Genomic DNA, 19,524 nt, shown 5'->3' with positions numbered 1-19,524 from the left:
AGGGAAGTAGTACCACTTGCATTATAGCTTAAAGGCTCAAGAAACCCAGGGAAGTAGTACTACTTGCATTATAGCATAGATTGCAAGGTACATTTTCATATTTCTCAATTTGCAACACAGGGAATGTTTGATTACGACCATTTTGGAGAGTTTAGAGGTACAATGTTAATTAGCAAGCACACTTTTCACATTCTAAGTTCAAGTTACACTAATGTCCATGGTATTTATTTTTTTGAACTGAGTGTATACTGAGATTTTATTAGGTACTTCAGAACACATATCATAATTTATTAGATAATTGAAAATCTAAATTGATAAGTATATAGTGCTGATTGGGAACATTTTATAACACTAAAAACTAGACCAGTCCAATTTAAGCACTCTTTTTAAATAAAAAAAAAAATCAAGCATTCTATTAACTCAAATTGAATTGAATCAAAATTAAAATTAGACCCAAAACTGCAATGTAGCACCCTAGGCCAATAGCATCCAATGTCGACTCATCGTTTGCAAAGAATCAATCCGTTAAGGGTGTTTTAGATGATTGCCTTTATAGGAAAGGGCCTAGTATTTGGTTGTTTGTAGGATCGGTTTAGTGGATGAGGGGTTAAGCAGATGAAGGGTTTGGGTTATTCACCTAATTTGTTTATACAATCTTACTTGATGGGTTCTGAAATGCAAAGAGGGTTGATGAAGACTTTAAAGTTTTAGAGACGATGAAGGCCAAAAATTGAGTCCAAATGGAGCTACAATTCAAGCACTCATTCATGGGGTTTTTCGGTTGTGTCGCCTCAAGTAAGGCATTTGAGCTTTCAATGAGATTTATTGTAAGAGAGCCTGGATCCTTGCCAGAAGTTTTGCCATGTGGGGAGCAAAATGGGGTAGCTGGTTTATGAGGATTACCATGAGAAGTGGAGGTATCTCTTTGAAAGATGAAGTAGCGTTGCATTCAAAGATGTTCTGTTGGCTAGATAGGCTGCCAGGGATGTCTCAATTTCACTTGTTTCGGGCCACATGCTCATGACATTTTGGTTGAAAGTTAAAATGGACTTGGCGTAAATTCCTGAAGAAAATAGCTCTGCCACTTTCCGGTTCTAAATTGCTTGCGGCTCGGACCAATATTATGCTTATGCTTCTATGCATGGATAATTTAGGCGGCCAACTAATTACTAATTTCCTAACTTTCGAAATTGAAAAGAATTACGATGATGGTACAAAACCAGAATACAATTTTTTATGTTTGATTTGTAATACTCACAGGGAAATCCTTGTATAGTAGAAAGTTGGTGACTTGCTCACCAACTGCTCTCTCATTCTTACTCCACCTCATCCACCAAATTTGTGCCTAAGAAATAGGGCAAACCCCCTGTTGATTTATTTTTATTTTTCCAAAGAAATTCACCAACCTTATTTCATTGCTTTATTATAGCTCATGAAACCTTCCCTTAGTTATATGCATGAGGTGCATATATCACTATTTGTAATTCGCTTTAGAACATTCCATTTGTGGGACATTTTAGATAAATTAAAAATTACAATAAATTAATAATGACGTATCTAATGAACTTATCAAACAACGGTTTAATTTATAGTTTAAAAAACTCATTAAATTCTTCTATAGTATTTTCCTACAGCCAATATGGGTATTGAATTTAATTTGATGGTGTTAAGCAACTAAACCATACTATTTTCAAGGTTGGTGACCTTGCTTTAATTTGGCATATAAAAGTAGCCCATGGTCGGCCCTTGCTCTTATATCAGTTATATTTTCTATAATCTTCAAAAATGGCATTATCAGTCTCCATTAGATATGGCCTGTTGATTTTAGTAGTATTTCTTTTCTGGATCTCTATGTTTTGCTGCAACTTAGGTATGTGAAAGAGTAACATGTGTTTTCCTAAAGAAAAAATTATTCGCTTTAAGTGTTAATTTGCACTAATCTTGGACAGGGAAGGCATATGGTGAAGAAGTGCCTCAGAAAGGCACAGGCCTTGCAGGATATGATCCTTTCACTGGTGTAGGCGTTGTAGGAGATAAGCCTCACACAGGCACAGATGTGGTAGGAGGAGATGTGCCTCAAACAGGCACAGGCGTTGTAGAGTATGATCCGGCTGGAATTGTGGCCAAAGCCTTGCTATGTTTTAATGAGAAACATGTAAGTTGAATCCTAATTATGCAACTGTCATTTATAGAACTGCTAAGACAACAGTAACAGGTTAGGAATTTGTCAATCAACTAATTTTCCTGTTCCTTCCCTCACTATCATTTTGTGTTTATTTTCAGACAGATGAGAGTGCATAGTGCATATTTGTCCTGAGGATTTAGCTTTTCCCTATAATCATATGCAACCTACATATTATTACCAATTTTAGATTTCTTACATGGTCGTTCTGAATACTTTGTTGATCTACATTTGGCAAAGTCTCAGATTTACAGCAGCTGTGAAGAAGCCTATCGATTGACTGAGAGTGGAGATATCAATGTGCCTCATGAATATGTTGATCAATATTGCAATGGACCATGCCTCTCAGAGGTCAATTTGGTGCTCAATTGCATAGAAAACATTATGACACACTTTGTATTCTACAATAAGGCCACCATACAGGATATTAAAGACACAATCAAGGCAGGATGCAGCTATGGCCCTGAAAGAGGTACCTTGCTAGTTTATGAAGATGTTTTCTTGGTTTGATTATTACTTGAAAGCGAAATATCATAATCCAATGTCTGTGTCGTGCAGGTGATTTCAATGTGGCAGAGCACCTTCAAGCCCAAGAAAACAGAGCATACATGAATCAAATCCAGATTGTCTTTGGACTTGGCTTCATGATCACAGGGCACGCTGTATTGCTTTAATATTTATGCTGACATATCAAATATTTTGTTTTAAGACATGGAAGAATGTAGTTTCTTTTGCCATTATTATGCAACTCTAAAAAGAAAACAATAATAAGACTATATATACTTTTAAACTTGACTTGCTGAGTTGCATTTAGTTCCAGTAGTGCCGGACAAAGATATTTCTTATCTGTGCTAGAAATGGGCTGGAGTCGGGTTTTATTCAAGACTAATGGAGAATTATGCAACCACTACTCAAACCCAAAATCATTCCTTAAAAGATGTTCAATCTTTTCACAATTTTCAAATATCGCTCATCTCATCTATGCACGACTCAATCATCACGCAACTGGTCCAATTGTAATGAATCAAGATGCGTTGATTTTTTCTGATAAATTGACCCTATGCTCTGCGGCCAAAAGCAATCTGACTTATTTCGTTACAAGGAATATTATGGTATTATGATCAAAGTATGGTATTGGTATCTCTCATCAATCGGATAAAGCTCCTTATAATGCAGATTAACGCCCTTTAATCTTTTCATGGCACCTTTCAAGAACCTTTTCACAGAACCTTTTCACTGCTTTCTTGAACGTCTCAACAACTCTCCCATGCCCTTTCTCAAGATCAAGAACCCATCTTTTAGCCACTTACTTTCTCCTTCTCTCACTTCTCTTGCTCTCGACTTCACTAGCCAGCCACTCTTCATCCTTCACCGCCTCTGCTCTCTCTTCTCGCCTTCTCTTTGCGGCAATCTGTATCTCTCCCTTCTCTTCAATCAAATCATCGAACACATGTCTCGTCTCGAACTTGCCCGATAATTGCACGCTTTCTTCTGTCACTGCAATGGAATCGAAGGAATTCAGGAAAAGAAAAAACTGATGTGATTTCAGACCTTAGTTCTTATGATATCTTTAATGGTAAGTGGGTTGTTGACAATGCTGATCCTACATTTACCAACCTGGCCCATTTGCCGATGATGCCTTTAACTGCTTCAACCGATGGAGGCCGCATGGGTGTCGAATTCCAAGGTCTAAGGTCGATTCCATTTTATTCGGTTTTCTAGATTTTGGCGCTCTATAATGTGTTGTTAGAATTGTGCAGGTTCGATGGGAGAAAGATGTTGGAGATGCTGAGAGGGAAGAGGTTGGTGTTCGTGGAAGACTCATTGAATAGAAAAATGTGGGAATCTTTGGTCTGTGCATTGAGAGAATCATTGAAGAATAAGAGTAGAATCTTTGAAGTCTCCGGACTCCGGAGTTGAGGACTAGGGTTCTAACATTACAAATTTATTGTGAGTTCCCCTAATATTTTCAGGCCTTTGATATCTTTCGTGATTATGTCCCTGTTAGTTACCTTTTGTATACCTCACTGCTCACTTCAACCTTTTGAACTCTGCAACTCATATGTTTCTGTTTTCTTAGTCCCCTTTGTTGTGGCTGGATGATAATCTGCATTTAGATGTTTGTAATAGTATATTAATCATGTGGGTTGGGCCATGAAAGCATTATAAACTATGGCTTACAAAATTCATGGCATGTAGAAATGCTTCTAGTTACCTTCCACTACCACTTATCAGTTCTGAAGAACGGAGGAGACTAGGAGTGTAAGGAGAGGGGAGTTTACTATCTCAATAATCAATAGATTTTGCCAAAATTTGACCATGCTTTTGCAATGATGTAGGACGATAACTCCTCAATAGATTTTGTCAAATCACCATTCCTTGTTCAAGAATGGAAAGCCTCAAGTCGAAGAGCTACAAGGAGTAATCTGCTTGTCAAATTCTTACAGAGATAAATAAACAATCCGAAACCCTTTTCTAATCATCATCATCATCTGGAGTTATGAGCCAACCAATAGTCCTGATATCCTTGATCTTTTGTTATTGCAGAAGAGATTACTTCCAAGAGGGCAGTCATGTATGTAACAGGCTACGAGTGACTGAAGCGTATACCAAAGCTTTGCAGACAAGGGCATAATGGGTTGATGCTAATATTGACACTAGTCGTACGATGTTCTTCTTCCTCGGATGCTCAGCTTCTCACTTGAGGTAACCGTATGCTTATATACCAAATTTTTTTTATAGTTCATCTCCTAGAAACATAATTGCTCTTGTATGAATGATTAAATACATTAACCATTTTCTTTTTGATATTTTATGCCTTTGTATTCTAAAGTTATAGTCTTATTAATATTTATTTATATTTAATTATAGACTGTCACCCTAATTTTTAAAAAATTTACTTGAGTTTAGAAGAAAATTTTTCATCGATTGTCTATTCTAATTTAAAATTTTTATTTAAACTTAATTTACCTTGTATGATGGATCGGGTCTTAATTTAGACAAGAATTCGTAGAGAGTTTGTAGAATAACGATATGCCACGTCATTCAATTAAGTGACTGCTACCGTGTCCAAGTAAAGCTCCCCGAACTCATGTCGACATAGAACATGACAGAAGCTTTTTCGTACTCTTCAAAACGACGGACTCTCCTTTTCCTTGGCTCGTGCGTCGAGACATTGCCTCCCCCTTCTTTCTTAGAACCTGCGTTCAGCGGACACGTGTTATCACCAGCAAAACACATCGGCGTCGTGGAGGATCAGCTATTTATCGCCGGTGAAGAAGATGAAGATCAACGTCAACAAAATAGCTCGAAAAGTCGTGGTCGATAATCGGATTCCTTTCCTATACTATTACAAAATCGCCGATAATCTCCTTGGACAGGTTTGCTTGTCTTCTTCTAATTCCCTCTTGATTGCATTTTGTGTTGTTTCTAATCACATAGCTTTTCGGTAATTAAATTGGTTAAGGTCTTACTTTTCAATTAGGTAATGATCCGAATTTGCTTATGAAATGTTCGCAGGTAATGGAGGTTGAATTAGGGGTTTTAAATGTTATTTGTGTGTCTATGTACTGCATTTGATAAATTTGGTGTTCTTGTTTTTTCTTTAATCCTTTGATTTTTTACAGGCGAATGTACAGCGGGAGGAGAAGAATATTTTAGATTAGTATATAATACTTCTTAGATTTTCAAGGTAATTAAACTCTATTTTGCCGCCCACTTATTTCCGTGTTGCGAATTTCTGTTGTCAATTCAATTTTGTGACCTTTGTTCACCAAACACCCCCTCCACTCTTTTTTTTTTTCTCATTTTTTTTTCTCTTTCCAGTTTGGTGTCTGAGACGATTCCATTTCACCGAGATTATCAGGTTTTGCTTCCAAAGGAGAGAGTAGTTTATAATAAGGTGAGCTAATAATTCATTGAGTTACTGGATGCTTCAAGTTGGAAATGTAGTGGCACGGTTTTATTGGTTTTTACTTTGTTTTTATAGAGGTTGTTACCTGTATTAGATGAGCTTGAAGCTTTGAAGCCAGAATTCCAACTTTAAGTGGATGAGCTGAACAAAGCTTATGATAGAATTCAGCTGCGCGAACTTGATGGGCCAGAAAGGATTTCATACGGTTCTGAGCCATCTTCTTCAGAATGCCCCTCTTACTCGAACACCAGTGTGAAGCAGGTACTGACTTGAACAAATGCCCCATTGATATGAGCGTGGCATCTCAATCATCAACTGTTCTTTGGTCATTTCCTTTTCTAGATTATTTTTGTGAAGTTTTGCCAATGTTTTTCTGTCATCTTGACTCATTTTTCTTAGTTATTTATTACTAACTTATCTTTCTCATTTCAATTTTGGTTTCTGTGGTCTTAGCCTTCTGGTGTGGCACGTCAGTTGTCCTGGAAGTACAACAACAATCATACTCGAGTTTCATCTTCATGCTCGAGTTTCATCTTCAAACTCCCCATAATTTGACAAGCAGTTGCAGAAGCTGTGACTGTTCCAAGATTACAGTTTTGCATTTAGAGACATGAGACCTGTAGATGATTCTTCTTGGCGAATATTTTAGAAGTTGGGATCCCTTCTATTTTCTACATGCCACATCGGTTCCTGTCAACTTGTGCCTGACTTAAGTTGATTCCTTTTTTATGTGAGATGAAAATTCAACTTATGAAAAGCTTCCTGCTTTGTCAGTCAATTTGACCAGTTAAGGCACTCAATTGCACAAAAAAAGTGTTCACGCTCAAAATGTCATTGAAAATTAGTTTAGACACTGCCTGTCTATATAACATTTTGCAATTTATTTGCTTTAGCAGGCTAAATTCTGTAAGAATGGTACGTTAATTTCTTAATATTTGCAGATCTATTTGTTTACCACTTCCCAGCAAGAGACTTCGTCTAGACACTCATTCTTAGGGCCCTATGGTCTTTGGGGCCAATGGCAAGGATGTGCTGAGATAAAGATAAAAAATATTGGGTGCTTTTTTCCCCCTTTTCTCCTCCATCCTACTTTCTTTTTTTGTGCAGTAAGACGTGCAAATATGCATTGGCTGATCCACCAAATTATTTAATAAAGGTCCAATATCCAACCTATACTGACTTAATCTCTTCTGAAAATTTAAGGTGAGGACTTTTGTGAAACTCTTTTTTTTTTTTTTTTTTTTTTCTGCTAAACCTTTAAAAACTTTCTTTATTTCTTTTGCCCTTTCTATATGTTTTGCATTATATTCAACGTGTGTTGTTATGAAATTCAACTATTGACTGTGTTCCTTATTACTTTCTTAGTTTCTTTTTGCTAAATGGTGCTTGCTTGTAACATTTTTCTATTTCATGTCTTATATGGTTTGATAGCCGGGATCAGGCCGCAGAGTATGGTACTGAGGCAGTAAAAGATAGCGATTTTGAGAGCCTTGGCTCTACAATGGAATCAGTGCTCTCTTTAGATGATGGGAGATGGTCAAGAACTGTTGAAGAGTCTTCCCCTGCATTAATTAATGAAGCAAGGGAAGATCCTTTCCAGTTCGTTGGTATCAGGCAAACTTCACCACCTCCTGTTCTTGCTCAAGTGCATGACTTTTCTCCTATTCATCCATTGAAAGTCACAGATCCAAGACCAGGACCAGCAAAATCTTCCCAGGATGGGATTCCTAGCTCAAATTCATATCAACATTTACGTATTGTAGGTGTCATATGCTGTTCTCCATGCTTTTTTAAGAATATATATGTAAATGTATTTACGCATTTGTTTGTTTAGCATCAATTGTTCATCGTGACAATTTATCTTTATACTTTGATGGTTATGTGCTCTAAATGCTTGATGACTTGGATGCTAGTTTCTGAGATCCTTCTAACAAACATTGCAGCCTGTAAATTTGATGGAAGACTTCTTGAGATTAGCTTGTACAAATACACAGAAAAATTTAGAAACATGTGGTGTTCTTACTGGTTCACTGGTAAGTGGAACAAAATTTTTAACAGATACACATATACATGCTTATTTCCTGAATGAGAATGAGCCACCGTTCATGTTTCCTTAACTTTTCACTTCATGCGGTGTGGAAAAACAGGGTTTTCCGCATCAGTACACTTATAATTTGTTACATATTATAGGAAGAGGAAGAAGAATAGTAATAAGTAGTGAGAGTTGGGTAGCTGAGATTTTTGGAGGGAAAAGATACTTTAGTAATTGACTTTTCTGCTGTTTGTTAGAGGCAGTTACACTACTTTGTTGTACAAGCAGTTACACTTCTCTTGTATAAAAGGGAAGTCTTTTCCTGTATTCATTCATTCAAGAATCAATAACAGAAATATTTTCTCTCTTCTTCAATATTTTTCTACTCTCTTCTCATCCAATCTCTATTCTCTTCTCACCCAATCTTCTAAAATTCTACTTTAATCTCTATTTCAGAGATTAATTCAGATCTGATCTTTAACAATTTGGTATCAGAGCTTGTAGCGTGAGGGAACCAACCAATTTCAGATCTGAAGTGTCGCAAGATGACCAGATCTGGAACAGTTACTCAAGAATCTAGGGTTTCAGAGTTGGAGGAACAAGTTAGGGTTTTACAGGAGGATTTTAAGAAAAATAAGGAGGAATTGCGTGGGGAAATCAAGCAATCTGCAATAGAATTGAGGGAGAAAATTAAGCAATCTGCAATTGATACCAGGAAAATTATCCTGGAGGAGTTCCGATCCTTGTTTGGTGCAAATTTGGCTGAGAAGGCCAAAGGAAACCAGCATGGAGGCAATGAGGAGGCTGGTACTTCTATGGCTACTCTTGGAGGAAGGGGAATACTTTCTATGCCAAGGGAGAACATTACTACAGGTCAGAGAGGAGCTAATAGTGTTGGATCTACAACTGAAATTGAAGGTATGTCCAGATTTTTGCTCAAAGTTAAGTTGATTACTTTTGATGGTAAAGAACCTAGGGTTTGGCTTAGGAAATGTATTAAATACTTTGAAGTGTATGATATTCCTAAAGATCAAAAGGTGGGAATAGCAAGTTTATTTTTGGTGGATAGGGCTGATTCGTGGTACCATAACTGGATTAAGGGGGATGGAGGACATTTTTGGGAAGATTTTGAAAAGGAGTTGTGTGGTAGATTTGGAGATGAAGGATTGGGGGATATAATTGAAGAATTTATGAGAATGAGACAAGAAGGTACTCTTGAGGAGTATCAGGACAAATTTGAAGACATTAGAATTAGATTGGAAAGGGAAATGCCTCATTTAGGAGAAACCTATTTTCTGTCTAGCTTTGTAAGTGGATTGAGGGATGATATTCGACCTATGGTCAAAATGTTCAAACCAACAACTCTTTCGCAAGCTATTGAAACTGCAAGATTGCAAGAGCAGCTTTTGAATAATACCAGAAAACCTAATGCCTATTCCAGACCTTACCAAAGCAATTATAGACCTAATAACTCTCTATCTTCATTACCTACTACTCACAGAACTATTCAAAATTCTCAACAATATCTTTATGCCCCTAAAGAAGTTAGTCCATAGGACAGATAATAGAACAAATAGTGGAACAGAACACAAGATAGACATAGAAAATAATAGAAGATATCATAGAAGGAGACCAATTAGGAAGGAGCAGGATAGGAGAAGGATCAGGGTTGGTACTTGGAATGTTGGATCACTTACAGGAAAATTAATGGAGCTTGTGGATACCTTGGAAAGGAGAAGGGTGAATATTGCTTGCATTCAGGAGACTAAATGGGTAGGAGAGAAAAGTAAGGAAGTGGGTAATTCAGGTTACAAATTGTGGTTTACCGGAAAGGAGAGAAACAAGAACGGAGTGAGTATAATTATAGACAGGACATTGAAAGACGCAGCAGTAGCTGTGAAAAGAGTAGGAGATAGAATTATACTAGTAAAGCTAGTACTAGACGGAGAAACAATAAATATAGTTAGTGCTTATGCCCCACAAATAGGACTAGACAGTGAGAGTAAACAAAGGTTTTGGGAAGATATGGATGATTTAATGCAAAGCATACCGAATGAAGAGAATGTTTTCATTGGTGGAGATTTGAATGGACATGTAGGAAGTGATAGGCAAGGTTATGAGAATGTTCATGGAGGTTTTGGTTTTGGCAGTCGAAATGAGGAGGGAAAAAGCATCCTGGATTTTGCTATGGCATACGACCTAATACTAGCAAATACCTACTTTATAAAAAGAGTCACATTTAGTGACTTTCAAAAGTGGGCAACATAGAAGCCAAATCGACTTCCTCTTAACCAGGAAGACAAATAGAGCTCTATGCAAGGATTGCAAGGTCATTCTAGGAGAGGCTTTAACAAGTCAACATAGGTTGGTGGTCTTGGATGTCAAGTTTAGGAACAATTCAAGTAAGGTCAGAAGAAATAGTGTAGCTCGAACAAAGTGGTGGGAGTTCAAAGGAGTAAAGCAAGTGAAGTTCAAAATGAGCTTCTTGAGTGCAAGTATGGAAGCTAGATATGGAGGCCAATGATATGTGGATACAGGATGGCATCAAAGATTAGAGAAGTAGCTAGAAAAGTACTTGGGGAGTCTAAAGGACATGGACCACCCTCAAAGAGAGATGGTGGTGGAATGAGGAAGTACAAAAGCGATGAAGAGAAAAAGGGAATGGTATAAGAAATTACCTAAATGTGATAATAATGAGGCATATGAGCAGTATAAGATAGCAAAGAAAGAGGCAAAAAAGCGATTAGCCAAGCAAGAGCACAGCCTTTGAAAAGTTATATGAGAAACTTGGAACTAAAGAAGGGAGAAAGATATTTATAGATTAGCAAGGAGTAGAAAGGAAATGTCAAGATCTCAATCAAGTTAGGTGCATTAAGGATAAAGAAGGAAAAGTGTTGGTGAAAGATGAGGACATTAAAGAAAGATGGAGAAATTATTTTAATGATCTCTTTAATAATAGTCAAAATGGAAATAGCGTGAATATAGATTATAGAACAATAGAAAAGAATGTAAATTATACTAGAAGGATTAGATCTTTAGAAGTAAAGGAAGCACTTAAGAGAATGAAAGTAGGTAAAGCTTGTGGACCCGATGAAATACCAATTGAAGTGTGGAAGTATTTGGGAGATATGGGAGTGGCATAGTTAACTAAATTATTTAATAAGATTCTAAACTCAAAGAAAATGCCTGATGAATGGAGGAAGAGTATTTTAGTACCTATTTTTAAAAATAAGGAGACATCTGAGTTGCTCAAACTATAGAGGAATTAAACTCATGAGCCATACTATGAAGTTGTGGGAGAGAGTTGTGGAGCATCGACTACGTCATGATACTTCTATCTCTCTCAATCAATTTGGTTTCATGCCTGGTCGTTCAACTATGGAAGCGATCTTTCTCATTTGAAGCTTGATGGAGAAATATAGAGATGGGAAAAAAGATCTACACATGATTTTTATTGATTTGGAGAAGGCTTATGATAGTGTTCCAAGAGAGGTCTTATGGAATGCGTTAGAACAAAAGAGGGTATCTATTAGGTACATACAAGTATTGAAAGATATGTATGAAGGAGCAACTACTATTGTGCGCACAGTGGGTGGGGACACAAGAGATTTTCCGATCTCAATTGGATTACACCAAGGATCAGCCATAAGCCCTTACCTTTTTACATTAGTTTTAGATGAACTGACGAAACATATACAAGAGAGTATTCCTTGGTGCATGATGTTTGCGGATGATATTGTTCTGATAGATGAGACACGAGAAGGAGTCAATAGGAAGCTAGAACTTTGGAGAAGTACTCTAGAGTCAAAGGGTTTTAAGTTAAGTAGAGCGAAGGCAGAATACATGCATTGCAAGTTCGGTGAAGGCCAAGCGGTGATAGGGAAGGAGTTAGTTTGAATGGAGTGGCCTGTCCCAAAGTAATCACTTTAAATATCTAGGCTCGATCCTTCAAGTAGATGGGGATGTGAGGAGGATGTTAGTCATAGGATTAAAGCGGGATGGTTGAAATGGAGGCGTGCCACGGGAGTTTTATGTGATCGTAAGATTCCCAATAAATTAAAAGGAAAATTTTACCGTCTGACCATACGGCTATGCTATATGGTAGCGAGTGTTGGGCACTGAAAGAGTCGTATGCATCTAAGATAAGAATTGCAGAGATGAGAATGTTAAGGTGGATGAGTGGTCATACTAGACTAGATAAAGTCCGTAATGAAAGTATTAGAGAAAAGGTAGGAGTGGTGCCAATTGAAGATAAGTTGAGAGAAGGGAGATTGAGGTGGTTTGGTCATGTGAAGCGTAGACATACGGATGCTCCAGTTAGACAAGTAGAGCACATTAGGCTAGAGGATAGAAAGAAAAAAAGGGGTAGACCTAAATTGACTTGGAGGAGAGTAGTACAGCATGACTTAGAAGCATTACACATTTCTGAGGATTTAACCCAAAATCGTTCAGAGTGGAAAAAGCGAATCCATATAGCCGACCCCAAATTTTTGGGATAAAAGCTTAGTTGAGTTGTATCTTTATGCCCCTAAACCACCTAATGCAGACCAAAATTTCCATCTGAAACAGCCTAATTTCACCAATCAAAATCAGTCTGCACAGAAAACTTTACCTACCACTAGTCAATCTTCTGTCAACCAACCAGCTATTAAACCCAATTTTACTAGCTCCAATGCTTCTAACTCCATTAGACAGCCCAAACCTTGCTTTAAATGTGGAGAAAAATATTTCCCTGGTCATCAATGCAAGCAAAAAACATTAATGTCCTTGCAAATGTCTGAAAAAGAAGGAGAAGTTTTTCAATTGCAAGGACTAGAGGAAGGAGAGGAGGAATGACATGATATAATGGAAGGGGATATACCTAATAGTGCAGAGGCAGTAACTCTGTCAGTCCATGCTATTAAGGGAATTCAAGGAGCTGAAACTATAAGGGTCATTAGAAGGCATCAAAATAGGGAGCTACTGATTCTTGTAGACAGTGGTAGTACTCACAGTTTTTTGGATGCCAAAGTAGCAAGTGAATTGAAGATTCCATTGGTGAAAGTCCCTGCAATATTTGTTACAGTAGCAGATGGCAGAAAAATTGCAAGCAATAGTGTGTGCCCTGCATTTAGCTGGAAGATTCAGCAATACTCTTTCAATTTTGACTTGAGGTTGTTGGACATGGGAAGTTTTGATATGATTTTGGGAGTTGACTGGATGAAAACATGTAATCCCATTCTGTTTGATTTTCAGAATTCAAAAATCAGTTTTAAGAAGGATGGGAAGTCAGTAACTTTGCAGGGAATTGGTGATTTGGGTTCTCACTCTAAGCTACTGAATTGTATGAGTTGTCAACAGCTTTTACACAAGCAGGGGAAGGATTTTCAAACTCCCTTGTTTTGCATACAAGTTTCTGAGTCACATTCTTCAGTAATTCCAAATACTGCAGCATTCTCAAGTAATTCTGTTGCATTTCAAGGTACTGCAGCACCCTCAAGTCCTTATTCAGTTGAATTGCAGTCATTATTGGATGAGTATCATGGGATTTTTGAGGATCCAAAAGGTCTGCCACCTTTCAGAAGTCACAACCATTCAATTCCCTTGGTACCTTCAGCATTACCTGTCAATATCAGGCCTTATAGGTACCCACATTTTCAGAAGACAGAAATAGAGAAACTTGTGGATGAAATGTTACAAAATGAGGTCATTCAACCTAGCACCAGTCCATATTCTTCTCCAGTACTACTTGTCAAGAAGAAAGATGGCTCTTGGAGATTTTGCATTGACTACAGGAAGTTGAATGATCTTACTATTAAAGACAAGTTCCCAATTCCTATTATAGATGATCTTCTAGATGAGCTTCATGGTGCTTCAATTTTTTCTAAGATTGATTTAAAAGCTGGATACCATCAGATTAGGATGAATCCTTCTGATATTCACAAAACAGCTTTTAGAACACATCATGGGCATTATGAATTTACTGTCATGCCCTTTGGGCTAACAAATGCCCCTGCAACATTTCAAGCACTCATAAACCACATCTTCCAGCCTTATTTGAGGAAGTTTATATTAGTGTTTTTTTATGATATTTTGATCTATAGCTCATCTTGGGAACAACATTTACACCATTTGAAATTAGTCTTTCAAGTTTTGCGGCAGCAACAATTGTTTGCAAAACTAAGTAAATGTTCATTTGGCAAGGCTGAAATTGATTATTTAGGCCATATTATATCAGGGGAAGGGGTAGCAACAGACCCTACCAAGATTAAAGCTGTTTTGTCTTGGCCAATACCAACTTCAGTCAAAGAGTTGAGGAGTTTTTTGGGATTAACTGGGTATTATAGAAAATTTGTTCAACACTATGGTATTATCAGTAAACCACTCACTGACATGCTTAAGAAAGATGCTTTTCAGTGGGGTGAGACAGCTCAAAGAGCATTTGATCATCTCAGAATAGCCATGTCTCAAGCTCGGTTCTAGCACTTCCAGTTTCAATAAACCTTTCATTGTTGAAACTGATGCTAGTGGGACAGGTATGTGTGCAGTTTTACAGCAGACTGGAGATCCTATAGACTTTATATCTAAGGCTTTTGGGCCATGAACTAAAGCACTTTGTCGGTCTATGAGAGAGCTGCTAGCCATTACCTTTGCGGTCTCTAAATGGAGACATTACCTAGAGCAAGGGCCATTCTTTATTAAGATTGACCATGAGAGTATCAAACATTTATTGGAGCAAGGTTGCACACTAATTTGCAATTGAAGGGTGTTTCAAAATTATTGGGGCTGCAATATAAAATTATGTATAGAAAGGGGGTTGAAAACAAAGTTGCTGATGCCTTATCAAGGAAATCTGCTGTGGATGGTCAACTTTATGCTTTACACTCTTCATTGCAGCCTACTTGGATGACACAATTGATTCATAGCTATGAAGGGGATGTCAAAGCTGTTGAATTCATCTCTCATTTGTCAATAGATGAGCAAGCTCACCCTGGTTATTCTTATAAAAATGGATTGCTATTCCATAAGGATAGGTTGTATGTGGGCAGCAATGGTAATTTGAGAGAGCATTTGTTAGTTCTTTACCATAATTCTCATCTAGGTGGTCATTCTGGAATTAATGCTACTTTTGTGAGGTTGAGCAGACATTTTTACTGGCCTAGTATGTTGAAATCAGTGGTGGACTAGATTAAAAGCTGTGATACTTGTGCTCGGTGTAAAACAGAAACATGTGCCTCTCCAGGGCTTTTACAACCTTTACCTATTCCAACTCAGGCATGGCAGCATGTTACAATGGATTTTGTGGAGCAACTACCAAAATCTCAAGGCAAGGATATTATTCTGGTGGTGATTTGCAGATTTACAAAGTATGGGCACTTCATTCCATTACAACATCCTTTCACAGCCTCAACTGTTGTTAAATTGTTTTTAGATACTATTTTTAAGCTCCATGGCCTTCCTGTTTCTATTATCACTGATAGAGACAAGATTTTTACAAGTTTATTCTGGAAAGATTTGTTTAAAATGATGGGGACTAAGCTTGCTTATAGTACAGCCTATCACCCTCAGTCAGATGGCCAATCTGAGAGATTAAATCAGAGTATGGAAGGGTATTTGAGGTGTCTTTGTTATCAAGCACCTCATTCATGGGTTAAATGGCTTCCTTTAGCTGAATGGTGGTATAACACTAGCTATCATAGTGCCTTGAAACTGTCTCCATTTGAAGCTTTATATGGTTACAAGCCAGCTCCATTGACTTTTCTGCCTCTTGAGAATGCTTCAGTAGGTGCAGTTACTGATTTTGTGCAAGATAGACAGCATATGTCTCAGCTTATTAGAGATAACTTGCTAGCAGCGCAGAATAGAATGAAGCAATATGCTAATAAAAAGAGGTCTGAAAGAATTTTTGAAGTGAGGGATTGGGTGTATCTTAAATTACAACCCTACAAGCAAAGTTCTATAGCCTTAAGGAAAAACTTAAAGCTGGCAGCAAGGTATTATGGACCTTTTCAGGTGGAAGCTAAAGTTGGTACTGTGGCTTACAAACTGAAACTACCCCCTAATTCCACTATACATCCTGTGTTCCATGTTTCGTTATTAAAGAAAAAGGTTGGTGACAATACTGTGATTGTTCAGGATCTACCTCTTTTCCAGGATGATACAGTGATAGTGACTCCAGAAAAAGTTTTGCAGATTAGAATAATTACCAGGCATGATCAGCAAGTTCTTCAAGGACTTATCAAGTGGATGAATTTACCTGAAGAAGAAGCCACCTGAGAGGATCAAACCTTTATTCTTTCTCAATTTCTTGAGTTTCAATCTTCTTGGGGACAAGAAGATACTGTTTTGGGGGGGGGGGGGGGTGCTATTGTTACATATTATAGGAAGAGGAAGAAGAATAGTAATAAGTAATGAGAGGTGGGTAGCTGAGATTTTTGGAGGGAAAAGATACTTTAGTAATTGACTTTTCTGCTGTTTGTTAGAGGCAGTTACACTACTTTGTTGTACAAGCAGTTACACTTTGGGGGGGGGGGTTGTATTGTTACATATTATAGGAAGAGGAAGAAGAATAGTAATAAGTAGTGAGAGGTGGGTAGCTGAGATTTTTGGAGGGAAAAGATACTTTAGTAATTGACTTTTCTGCTGTTTGTTAGAGGCAGTTACACTACTTTGTTGTACAAGCAGTTACACTTCTCTTGTATAAAAGGGAAGTCTTTTCCTGTATGCATTCATTCAAGAATCAATAACAGAAATATTTTCTCTCTTCTTCAATATTTTTCTACTCTCTTCTCATCCAATCTCTATTCTCTTCTCACCCAATCTTCTAAAATTCTGCTTTAATCTCTATTTCAGAGATTAATTCAGATCTGATCTTTAACATAATCCCAAAGCAAGAGTCAACTTCAGATTCGGTACAATAACAAATTCTTAATTTCAGTGTTTCTTATTTTAAGTTCCTTGTTGTTTTGATCATAACTTTGTTCATAGGCTTCATGTCCATCACTCAAAACAAATGATGATTCAGAGAAAATTTTCATATTATTTTTATTTTTGAGCCATGAAATGCATTGATGCTAAAACATAGGATTCAGAAGCATTGAATTTTAGATAGCATCCAGAGGCATTGTGTGCATGCTTGCATGTATGTTTGTTCTCCTTGGGGGGAATAGACCCATTATTCATTATTTTCCATAAGCATCAAAGCAAACGATACCATGGTTATGCACAAGCTAAAACATGCAGGCCAAGGATTTTATTACCCCCAAACCAACAAGCGCACATGCAGAGGCCCCTGTTGTCTTGAGTTAACACTTAAATAACTCCAAACAATAAATAAATTATTATGTTCTGGAATGCAAGGAAACTTCATATGATTAAATGATTGAATGGTGCAAGGAACTTTGTGATTTATCCACTACTCTGAGACATCATCCATTAATGTTGGCATTTTAGTTTTTATTTTTACTTGTATCTATGTATTGTTGATTCTATTTTCATGAAACAATTATTAATGTCCAGTGTCAGACATTGAATGAAGAAGAAATATTTGAAGTTCAAGACAGACTGTCTCTTTTTCCTCTTGGGTGGATTCACATACGTGTCTCAAACTCTCAATAGTCATGATGGTCCATAATTATGAATTTTCTGCTAAATTTGCTTGTATTGCTTGCTATATTTTCTATCCTTTTAGTAAGCAAATGCATTTCATTGCTACGTTCTCTTTGGATATAATGTCTTCCAGTAGCAGCATATGCTTTCATGATTATGTGTTAATCACTTAACTTATTATTTGTTTCCTGCATTTATTTTCAGACACTTAATATTTGTTTCTTGCATTTATTTTCAGACACACCCATCCCAGATATGTTTTATGTCATCTGTTGATCTGCACGCTCATTACTCATATCAGGTAGCAATAACCAGCTGGTTATCTCTTTTGCATTTACTAAAATTGTGCACTATTTTTGGAGTTCTTAATAATAAATTTTTCACATTTGAGAGCATGCATTACACACATTTTTGAGGATTTAACCCAAAATCATTTAGAGTGGAGAAAGAGAATCCATATAGCCGACCCCAAATTTTTTGGATAAAAGTTTAGTTGAGTTGAGAGCATGCATACATCAACTGCATTAGTGCATGCTTATGTTTTCTTTGATCTTGCAATATTTGCAGTCAATTCCATGAGGTTAGTGCTTTGAAGGCTTATCCTTCAACATATCCGTTCCTGTCCATGCATTCCTGCTGATTTCACTGTGCTCAGACAGCTGTACTGTTTTTCCTTCCTGTTTTTCTTTTTCACCAAACACTAGTTCTTCAATTGTCTATGAATATGATTCAGTATTGCAAATAATATCAACATTGCACATCAATTGTTCTATTGTTCTCATCACCTCATTTATTTGTTCTTCTGTTTCCTCTAGTGTCTCGTCATATTGCAATATTACATACTTCTGAAAGACCTTTCTATGTCCTGCTTTCAGATCATGTTACCTGAAGCGATTGCAATTGTAATGGCCCCAACCCATGCATCAAGGTAGATTTCTTTTTCATCCAAATGTTCATTTCATTTGCTTCACTTTACAGGAAATGGTAGCAAGGAACAAAATCAAGCATATAAAATGGCCCTGGGTAAAATCAACCATTTTAATTATCTATCTTGTTAAATGAAAAGGGTAAGAAAAAAAATTATGAATTTAGGAGAACTGAATCAATTTAAGTCTGATGTCATCAATAATTGAGCGAGTGATTAAAGGAACCTCTATGTAAAGCATGGTACTTGCTTTGGAGGAATGTGATTGGCACCTGAAAAAAAAATTTGTGTTGCCTAGAGAACTAAGAACTCTCCTTTAGAAATATTTTCCTTGTAACTAATAAGCATGCTAACATATATATTCAATCAATGCAGTCCACATGGCATATTTCACTTGTCTGATCCAGATGTCATGTCTGTGATTCGCAATTGCCAGCAGAGGGGTTTCATCCTCATGAGGAGCCTTCGGATGGAAGCTCAGTTTATGAGCACTGTTCTCACATCTATATGAATACCAACTTAAAGTTGGAAGTTGGTGATCTTCGGTGAGCCGCAATTCTTTAGCAAGAGCTTTAAAGAGAAGCAATTTTTAAACGATATACATATCTCAACATGTATATTCAATTGTATTGATTAGAAAATTGATAAGAATATTTCATTTTTTATTTTTTCCCCTTCGTAGTTGTACTCTTCTGTTGAGGACTTTCAACTGTAAAGGGAATTTGTTCATAGTTAATGATATTATATTGGAATAACTATCACATGTGGTCACTTAATTTTACGTGTTCTCATAAAAGTCACTTAACTGAATTTTAATCTTTTTCATTAAACTCACTGAACTTTAATTTAATTTTTCAATTTAATTTTATAAAAGTTATTGTAAT

At 36.9% G+C, this 19,524-nt stretch overlaps 2 protein-coding genes and 1 pseudogene across 3 annotated transcripts; 2 read left to right on the top strand and 1 right to left on the bottom strand.

Annotated features, from left to right (window-relative positions):
• Positions 1–2,977, top strand: LOC110632967 (uncharacterized). 2 transcript variants are annotated; one of them, XM_058136021.1, is made up of 4 exons: positions 1–1,870; positions 1,950–2,155; positions 2,429–2,654; positions 2,741–2,977. In XM_058136021.1, the coding sequence occupies exons 1-4, from the start codon at positions 1,786–1,788 to the stop codon at positions 2,854–2,856; spliced, it is 633 nt and encodes a 210-aa protein (XP_057992004.1). In that variant the 5' UTR covers positions 1–1,785; the 3' UTR covers positions 2,857–2,977. The 2 variants fall into 2 exon arrangements, with proteins under 2 accessions (XP_057992004.1, XP_057992003.1); XM_058136020.1 differs by having other exon boundaries at positions 2,423–2,654.
• A 511-nt stretch (positions 2,978–3,488) lies between these two features.
• Positions 3,489–4,815, bottom strand: LOC131174132 (uncharacterized). Its single transcript, XM_058137211.1, has 5 exons — positions 4,693–4,815; positions 4,556–4,594; positions 4,195–4,289; positions 3,800–4,113; positions 3,489–3,679 (listed from the first exon to the last, which is right to left on the bottom strand). Exons 1-5 carry the CDS (start codon positions 4,813–4,815, stop codon positions 3,489–3,491), a joined length of 762 nt encoding a protein of 253 aa, XP_057993194.1.
• On the top strand, positions 4,635–19,395 carry LOC110632968 (AMSH-like ubiquitin thioesterase 3; annotated as a pseudogene).
• The last annotated feature ends 129 nt before the right edge of the window (positions 19,396–19,524 follow it).

Source organism: Hevea brasiliensis, chromosome 15 (assembly GCF_030052815.1).
Source record: "Hevea brasiliensis isolate MT/VB/25A 57/8 chromosome 15, ASM3005281v1, whole genome shotgun sequence".
Classification (NCBI taxonomy): domain Eukaryota; kingdom Viridiplantae; phylum Streptophyta; class Magnoliopsida; order Malpighiales; family Euphorbiaceae; genus Hevea; species Hevea brasiliensis.
The sequence above is the reverse complement of the archived record's forward strand: the minus strand, read 5'-3'. Positions and strand labels throughout refer to the sequence as shown.